Here is a 10,428-nt window from a genome sequence, read left to right as displayed (position 1 = left end):
GAATAATTTTATAGCAAGATATAAAAATTAAAATTTAAGAGCAAATGTTGGGATGAAACAATAATTAAAATAAATCTGTCTTCATTAGTTTTATTGTTAAACAATATGTCGAAGAGTTACCTATATGTAAGTTCAATTTCTAGTTGTCCATAAGTTTCAACTACTTGCATGATCAATTGTATTACAATACGTATTGATTCATTTTATTAATTTGTTTATTTTTATGTCCCCCAAACAACAGGAAATTTTAATCAGTTCTGGAGACACATGACCTGCTGCAAATGATGACCTATTAGCTACTTAGAGTCACCAATATAAGTCAAATTCCAATTCCAATAGATTGACATCAATTCCATTAGTAAGAGAAGGAGATATTTAGGGAAAAAAATAGTAATAGATTAGATTAGTGATATATTGGAAAGAGTGACAGCATGGGAGGACACCACATATCAACAATCTTTTGGGACAGGTTACCAGGAATATGAAAAATAATTTCTAATAAAATATTTTTTATTGAATTGTTAGAAACAATAAGGCAGAGAAGTGAAAAACCACTCTTGGGTAAGATGGATGCCCTCCTCTTTACTCTGTCTTCTTCTGATTCCTTCATTACCTTCTTTCCTTTGTCCTTTCTGTCCTTCTTTTCTTCCTTCTTTGGTTTATTCTTACTTATGATTTTTAACTTTGATTTTTAACTATGATTTTGTGGAAAATTATTCTCTTTCTCAAGGCAGTACCATGATACTCTATTTCCAATAGGACAATAACATTAAAATATAACGTCATCACAGTGTGCTTTCCTATATGCGATGCATAAATGTAATGTTTACCCTTCAGCAGAACAAGAAAACCTCTCTTGTCATGAGAGTCTCCTCATTCAATATCCCCATGTTTTCTTTCTCCTATCTGAATAACTTTCTACTCTCCATCCACATGGTTATATCCCTCAAGTGTCAAAGCTGCCAATTGTGCATACCCAAACTTTGCAAAGGAAGATTGAGTTTATCACTCATCATCTAAGAGATCCCCAAATACACATCAAATTCACAAAGATTGATCAGTCTTAGATTTTATAACCTTAAATATCTGAATGATAATATCACCACAATGGAGTAAAAGAATAAGTTGCAGACTGAAGAAAATAGGTATACTTATGCTTTAAATGACACACTAAAAATCCATAGGAAAATGGACATAATATACCTGTAGACAACTCACATTAAAAGATCTCTCTATGGCCTATGTATATGTATTACTTTAGCAATGATCTGAAAAAATGGAAATGTAAGATGACAGAAAACTTTCCATAACACTTGAACCATAACAAAAATTTACCAAATGATGGTGAACCAATAAAGTAAACAAAACATTCCTACACTGCTGGTGGGAGTGTAGTTATAGCCATTTGGAGAAAAAAAAAAAGAATTTAAATGTATAATAACTGTATATATCTACAAAATCAGGGAACAACATATACTCAAATGAATTAACCAGGAGAAAAATCAAAGGCATACATTTGAATGAAGAGAAATTTACAGGAAAAGATAGTAGTGTATCACATTAATAAATTTAGAATTTCTTATTGCTGGGAGCCATTAGCCAAGTAGGTATGACAATTTCCTTGCCAGCGTACCCCATGTTGCTTAGTGGAAGGACTCGTGGAAATAGGACATTTTGCAGTGACATTGCATCTAAGGTGACCTTGCTCAAGGACCAAGGCGGATCCGGGTTTAGGGTGTTCCCGGTTTAGAATAATCAGGGTTTAGGGCTCTCCTTGGGTTTAGGGTGGTTCCAGGTTTAAGATTATTCCTGCTGGGAATAGGGCGTATCCTGCTGCCTGAGTTCCCCTTGAGTTCTCACGGGATTCAGACAGTATTTTTTGGGAGACAGAAGCCCAGTGGGGGTGGATTTTGGGCAGAGAACGTGGATTTCTCCAGAACGTGATTGTAGATGGCTGGTGTGAGTTCAGGAATAAAGAGTTGCTGTTTGAATCTACAAGCTGTGTGGTGGCTCGTGATTTTGTGCCCAGCCAGACTGCGGCACTTTATCATTTATTTTGTTACTAATTTTCATTTGTTAATTACAACTTACATATTAACCACAAAATATAGATATACCCACCTCTGGGAAGGAAATAATTGTATAAAATCAGAACCGTATTCATTAGGAACAGAAAGAAATATGCGAAGAATTTCTAGTTTAAGAAATATTAATTTCTGTGGGAGAAATAAAAATAAATCAAAGATTATTTAACGTCAATACATAAATTATACCCTTATATGATATCCATTATAAAAATCATGATATTTAATTTAGAAAATGCATAGTTACATTTTTAATGTTTATAACCTCGTAAGGTTAATAGAAGTTCCTTAATTTTTTAAAAATTGATAATGTGCAAATACAAAAATGTTATTATACCAAATTTGAAACTTTTACAATTCAATTTTAGATTTCAATACAATGTCTCACTCATGATTCATTCACTTTTGACAGTTGTACATTGCCTCTTCTTAGACCTCAACTCCCTTCGGTGAGTGACATCCCCACCCTCCTTCATCCCCAATGAAACAAAGCAAGACATGCTCCTTGACATATTTGGATATTTTAAAATATTCAGTGAAATAAATATCAGAAATTACTACTAATTCTGAGTGGCTTCTGGATTATATAACTAGAAAAACAAAGTTAACAGAATTATTGTTTTTCTCATTAAAATAAAGTAAATGGTCCCATTATGTATATAAGGAAAATATGCTTTTATTTTTTTATTGGTTAATTCCTGCTTGTTCATAATTTGAATAAAGCCATCTTCTTCCATTTTGAAAATGAAAATGTGGTATATTTAGTACATTTTCATTTATCTGAGCAAACATAAATTCAGCATTTTTAATTTTCTCTGTTGCTTTCCTTGATATGTTGATTTTGAAATCTTAGGTGGAGCTTTTTATAAATTAGATTTTAATAAATCTATTTTATTCACCTATGTAATAGGAAGAGATAAGGGCTTTTGGTCTCAAGATTTAGCTCAATGATAGAACACTTGCTTAGCATACCAGAGACCTCAGGATCCATCCTCCACAATAAACACATATACATACACACACACACACACACACACACACACAGGTTTCATACTACATATTTAATATATAAATGATTTATAGCAAAATAATATATTCAATCTTCATTTTTAGTGTTCCTAAAATATTCTGATAATGATCTGAACATTTCTCTTACCTGAACAAATAGCACATGCAGGTTTAATAACCTTAGGAATATGGTTTATTTAGAATGTTTATATCTACTTACTCAACTGTTGATGAAATACTCCCATAGGAGATGCTCCAATGGGAATGTGATCCAATTTTCTTCTGGTTCAGAAGGCAATACAGTGCTTAATTAAATAATAAAGTGTAAAGGACTCTGGAAGAATACATTACTACAGACATTAATGCAGTAACTAGACTTTTTTTAAGCCTTTGGTTTAAAAGTTATAACAGAAAAAAAGTAAAGTATTTCAATGTTAGACAAGAAATCTTAAGACATGAGACATAATCTTATAACATAGCTGGGATATTGGGAAGTAATTTAACTTTCCTGCTGCCCAGTTTGCTTATGTTGGCAATAGCAGACACTTTTTTTTTTTTTCTTTTCTTTTTGATACCAGAGATTGAACTCAGGGCCACTCGACCACTGAGCCACATCGCAAGCTCTGTTTTGTATTTTATTTAGAGAAAGGGTCTCACTGAATTGATTAGTGTCTTGCTTTTGCTGAGACTGGCTTTAAACTTGCAATCCTTCTGCCTCTGCCTCCAGAGCCACTAGGATTTTAGGCATGTGACACTGCACCAGGCTTTGGCCACTTTATATTGTAACAAGTTAATAATTAGATGAGCTATGGTAATGTATAATCACAATATTTCTTGCAAAATTTGCAGTCACTCAAATGCATTGTAATATTTTTATATTTGGATTATAAACTCTCCAGAAAACTGGACAGGACAGCAAGGAAGTTAAATTATTATCCCAGAATAACAGCTACGTTATAAGATTACGTCTCGTGTCTTGATATTTCTTGTCTAACATTAAAATACTTTACATTTTTTCTGTTATAACTTTTTAACCAAAGGTTAAAAAAAGAGAACTCTAATTATTGCATAAATGTCTGCATTAATGTGTCCTTCCAGAGTCCTTTACATTTTATTACTTAATTAATCATCATATTGTCTTTTGAACCAGAAGACAATTAGATCACATTCCCTCTGATGCATCTCCTGTGAAGTTGGAGTGCCAGTCTATAGCCTGCTTGAAAATGACACACACATGCAATAAACACAAGCCTGTGGACACCAGCACACTCATACTCACCTGCACTGCTAGAGATAAAATAAATGAGTTTAACATTGATAGGCCCAGAAAAATAAGATATTTTCTCTTTTTCATCTAATTTACAAATGTTTCTCATGACAGCCAATTTGGAATTGACAGTGGAATTTGGCATTTTATATATGAGCAAATTAAATTTTAGAAGAGTGAAATTATTTGCATAATCCTTTACATATTTATAGTCACGGATGCATTTGAGGGTCCACTATTGAAGAGAGAAATGGAAAAAAAAAATACCAGGTATGATAAGCACATGAAGAGACGAGAATATGAAAAAAGTGATAAAAAAGTATAATGTGATGGATGGGTTTGGACATCTTTTAGAGAGAATGTGGAGTGTACCTCTATGAAAAGTAGACAATGGAGCCAAATAATTAATGAAGCAATTAAGCATGACACTGAGCATGTTTTTTAGGAAGCCACCTCAAAGATAAACAAAGATTGCCACATATGTAAATACTCTGCTGAAAAAAGTAGATCAAAAGAAGAACACACAAATAAAACATTTTTAAAAATTTCAGTAAACCCAGAATCAGCCTTAGCACACTTCCCAAAAGATAAGATATATAAACAGCAAGTAAGGATAATGATTAGAAAATAGTACATTAAAATAAAAAAATAAAATATTTTTTGATAAAATTTTGATCTGGAGAATTTCCATTAACCACAGACTGAGGTTTATTTAAAGGCTGAGATACCTGAGACCAAAGAATCATTGGGATCAGTAGTTTTGCCTCAGAAAGAGAATGAATAGGCAAAGTCACAATTTAACAGAATGCATGACACATCAAACCCAGGCATATTCAAAAGCCACCGAACAAAGGAGAGGATAAATTACTGAGTGTGAATTTTAGCAAAATCAAGATGAAAAAAGGGAACAACCTTTATGTGCCCCAAGAAGCAGGTGAATGAACAACCCACACTCTCCCAGGCTTAATGTGTCCCACAGGAACTGAAGTGGTCCTTTAGATTTGAGGGTCTCAAAATATGTTGCACATACTAGTTAGTTACAGTAGGACATATGGTACAGAAGAACATTCTGAGAAGAACAAGTAAATGAGTAGGACAGACACACTACCAAGGACACTTTCATGGAAATAAGGGGGGATGATCTGGAAAATATCTCTTGACATGTGATGGAAGCACCTAAGGTATGCACTGTGGTGGACCACTTTGAAAGGCAAGATCTGTTCAGGTTTGGGGCTCAGGGAACTGCAGGTAGGATGCACTTATGGTCAAGCTTAGCTCTTAGAGTTAAAGAAGCAAAACAAACCATGATTTGTTTTCTTTAGATCAATAACTACAAGTAGCCAGTCATGGTGCTGCACACCTGTAGTCCCAGCAGTTCGGGAGGCTGAGGCAGGAGGATCATGAGTTCAAGACCAGACTGAGCAATTTAGTGAGAACCTTTCTTAAAAAATAAATTAATAATAATAATAATAATAATAATAATAATAAATAACAAGTGCTGGGGATGTAGCTCAGTGTAAAGCAGCCCTATGTGCAATCTTGAGTACCTACAATACCACCCCTCAAAAAAGCTCAAGTAATAAAATAGAGTTCTGGGACCAAAACTAGGGCTTTCCTCCATATATTACTAAAGTATATCCATACACTTTATCCAGAAAAGATAATGTGATGATAAAAATTTGGTGTTAGTTTCACAATATTGAGTTTGAGAGGGACTGAGGGACTTTGAGAAAGGGAGCCCATTTGGGAGGTAGATTTAAAACGTTCAGATGGCAAATAAAAATATGAATGTATTTGTAGTCAGATATTCTTAGTTACTTGGTTAGCTTAAGCATCTAATTCATGTTTCACAGTATTTACCATAAAAAGAGAGGTGTGCTGAAATTCAGAATGTCTAATAAGTAATGAAGTCTAATGCAAATTCACACACACAAACATACATAAGACCTCTACGAATTCTGTCCAACAGAATCTTCCCTTGGCATTCATAGGGGTTTGGTTTCAAGATCTACTATCAATACTAAATACCTAAGTCACGTACATAAAATAGTGCAGTATTCACATACAACCGATGTTCAAATTCCCACATACTTTAAATCATCCCTTATATTACTTTTGATTATTTACAATGTCTAATAAAATGTAAATGGTATATTGCATTTTATATTTATTTTTATTATCACATCATTCTTATTTATTTATCTTTCCCACATATTTTTAACGTGTGGTTGGTTGAGTCCACTGACCTGGAAATGTGTGTACAATGAGATGAAGTGCTGGTTTCTCCTATCCATGCATATCTATGACAAAGTTTAATTTATGAATGGGGCACAGGAATTGATGAACAATAATAACTAGCAATAAAATAGAGCTGTTTCTGTGAAAATACCTTTACCATGTACCCTCTTTTCCTTACACTCAGTGAATAATTGAAACCTTAGCAAGTGAAACTGCTGGTCAGAGCAGAGGCTACTGTACAGAATTCATTATGCCAAAAATTACTTGGTCAGATGAAAAAATTCAAATTTCTAACATCCAAAAGTGAGAGCATGGGTATATAAAATACAGATTTATGTTTTAATGTATGATTTGAGAATATCACTCAGAAAGCATCTTGTCATATTCTAAAGACTTTCAGGCAAACTGTTTTGTGTTTTAGAAAGCTTGGTTATGACAATAACAGCAATTACTTATATTTTGGCACATAAAGTGCTATTGAAGTTTTATGTAACCAATATATTTAACAATGGAATTATTCTGGAAGAAACTATTAAACAGAAATAATAAAAAAATTCACTTAACATTTTATTATATTTATATAAATTTAAATGTTAAGCACTAGGAATAAAATGGATTTTAACTAACAGATATATTTTATCATAAATTATTATTTAAAACCATTTAACTAGTATTATATGATAGATATAAACATTCTTTTTGCAAACTCAAAATTGTATTCACTACATATTGCAAAAGTGGTATTTAACAAAATCTGTGTTTGCTCTCATTTCAGTTCTGGGCATAATGATGACTCTGGCTTGGGCTTTTAATGCTGAAGTGACCATAAGATGATTGCCAATTGAAACAATGTGATATGGTGTTCTAAACACTATTTTGTTAAAAAATAAAACCATTATCATTTTCAAATTTCTTGACTGTTTTATGGAAATTTCCTTAAGTCTGATATTTCATGGATTCTAATCTACTCTAATACAATAAAATACCTTTGCATTATTATTTTGTTATTTCTGTAAAACTGACAGCTATAGAATTGCCATAAAAAAAGAAACATTTCTGTGCCTATTAAAATGTTTAAATCAAATAGTCCAATTTTCAAGAGTTTTAGGTAAAAAAAAATAGCATGTATAGTACACACATACAATTCTACTTATTACTGTAAAGTATGAAAGAGGTCTGCATAAAAGTGTACAGGTACAGTGTGTTTAAATTCCAGTTCACATATTTGATGTTATTGGCTCTCTGGTATTCTTTCCACTCCCTTAATCCTTGGTTTCCTCATCTGTAAAATGGTTCAGTCTAGAGGGTTCTAAATGTGAAAGGGAAGATTGAGCTTCCACTCTGTAACTAATTCTTCTCAAGGTGGTGTGTGTGTGTGTGTGTGTGTGTGCGCGCGCGCGCGTTTATCAGGTATTGTGCTATTGTCCATGTTCTGGGTTCCTCTATATTTAATTCATAGGAAATTATCTCAATTTGTTAGATAGAAAATTAGATTATTAGAACCATTACCAAAGTGACAGAAAATTGTTTCTAATTGAAGACACAAGATACACAAAGAAGTTTTTTAGAGGTTTCTTTATGTGACTAAATATAGAAATTGCCAAAAATAGGGCTCATTAATACTCTCTCCAAGGCTTCTTCACTGCAGGAAGGAGAGGATAGAAAAACTGCCTTTGCAGGGTGAACAGTTCTTCTTTTTTTTTTTTTTTTTTTCCAGGAACAAGAGAAGCCTACTTCTAACTGCACAAAAAAAGCACTATATGAAACTTCTTTGTCTCCAATTTGTTCCATTAGAAGCCTATTTTTCCCATTTTATTCCTCCTCTCTCCCTTTTCCCTATTATATTGGGTATAGAAACATCTGTCGTTAATTATTGATCTAGTTGCATCTCAATAAGCTTCACTTTTTCTTCTGTTAATCTTTCTTTCACCAGTTTACTTCACAGGCCTTTCAATGGTAAACCAAAGAGATTAAAGGAAAACACTTCCATGTAAACCCGTGTATATATGTTTACATGGATGCATGTGACAGGTGTGCATGTATGTTCCTAAAAGCAATAATGCATCTTTGCACAAAAGCTGCTTCAGATTACTTTCCTTTCCCTCCACAAGTTGTAGGTATTGTTTTTACTGCCTGCAGGTTCAATAAATATTCCTTAAAACATCCTTGAAAACTCATATTCAATGGGAAAATATTTTTCTCTTAATTATTCTTGTCATGACTTCTTTGGCTTCTCTGTTTCTTATGCTGTATATTAGAAGATTTAGTATTGGCCACAAAAGTGTATAAAACACAGACAGAATTTTCTGTCTGTCCTGCGGGTAGTGAGCGCTGGTTCCCAGGTAGGTAGACATCACTGTTCCGTAGAAGAGAGTTACCACGGTCAGGTGGGAGGCACAGGTGGATAAGGCTTTGTACCTACCCCTGGAGGAGTTCATTCTCAGGACCACGATAAGAATTCCCAGGTAGGAGCTAGCTACCAACAAAAAGGTTGTCACTGAGGTCGCTCCAGAGAGGACAAGGAATAAAAGCTCATTGTGGTGGCTGTCAGAACAAGAGAGTCGGAAGAGTAAAGGAATATCACAGAAATAATGGTCAATAACATTGGGCCCACAGAAAGACAGCCGGAGCAAGCCGCTCAGGTGGGTGAGTGAGTTGGCACAACCCAGCAGGTAAGAAGCAGTCACCAGGCAGATGCAGAATGTGAGGGTCATGAGACCTCTGTAATGCAGGGGGTGGCAAATGGCAAGGTATCGGTCATAGGCCATGGCAGCCAGAAGGAAGCATTCTGTGGTCAGGAAGAGGCTGACAAAGGAATACTGAAGGAGACAACCATGATAGGAGATGACTTTCTGTCCTGCAAAGTAGTTGAGCAACATTTTAGGAATAAAGACTGAGGAATAGCAAAAATCCAAGAAAGCCAAGTGGCTCAGGAAAAAGTATTTGGGAGAATGAAGCTGGGCACTGGACACAATTACCACTATAATCCAAATATTTCCTACCACGGTAACGACATAGATCAAGAGAAACAGCACAAAGAGGGCTGTATTCAGTTCCGGGTTATCGGTCATACCCAGGAGGATGAATTCAGTTATCACACTGACATTTCTGCCAGCCATTTATGTGGCTCTCCTACAAAGGATCTGCAGGGAACAAGAGAAGATGAAAAAAAAGAAATAACCAAAGAGCACAGCTTGAATATATGAGTTCAATCCATTAGCAGCTTTAGAAAACCGAGCATCTTTAATTTTGTGAAAATTATCTATGGTGAAATAAACTCTTGCAAGTGTGAAAAGTTGTCCTGATACAAACTTACAGGTGAATGCTCTGGAGGGTCTAAATTGGCCTAATGTAACACATAAGAACCTGTGGAAAAATGACAATCCGCTTAGAAAGTCCTAGTAAGAATATTTGATAGAGAAAGTTCAAGAAATGGATCTGGAATATTCTAAATTCCAGAATAAAAGACAAGGACATTATCTTTTAAGGAAGAATGTCTTTTTTAATTTTTAATTTTTATTTTTTTAGTTGTTGATGGACCTTTGTTTTATTTATTTATATGTGGTGCTAAGAATCAAACCCAGTGCTTCATATATGCTAGGCAAGCACTCTGCCACTGAGCCCCAACCCCAGCCCCAGGAAGAATGCCTTTTAATAAAGAACAAAGTAATCCAATACAAAAATATTCCTCCATAGGTAACAGATTTCTGAGGAAATGTGAAAATTTGTTATACATGAGATTTGAACAAGTTAAAAAATAAAACAGAATATACATATATGTATAATGTACAATATATATATATTTAATAGAGGATTATATATATATATATA

At 34.0% G+C, this 10,428-nt stretch overlaps 1 protein-coding gene across 1 annotated transcript; it reads right to left on the bottom strand.

The window, feature by feature from the left end:
* Positions 1–8,777: 8,777 nt before the first annotated feature.
* On the bottom strand, positions 8,778–9,716 carry LOC107159373 (olfactory receptor 1052-like). The gene has a single exon (XM_015505947.1). It carries the CDS (start codon positions 9,714–9,716, stop codon positions 8,778–8,780), a length of 939 nt encoding a protein of 312 aa, XP_015361433.1.
* Positions 9,717–10,428: the final 712 nt, after the last annotated feature.

Source organism: Marmota marmota, unplaced genomic scaffold (genome assembly GCF_001458135.2).
Source record: "Marmota marmota marmota unplaced genomic scaffold, marMar, whole genome shotgun sequence".
NCBI lineage: Eukaryota > Metazoa > Chordata > Mammalia > Rodentia > Sciuridae > Marmota > Marmota marmota.
The sequence above is the reverse complement of the archived record's forward strand: the minus strand, read 5'-3'. Positions and strand labels throughout refer to the sequence as shown.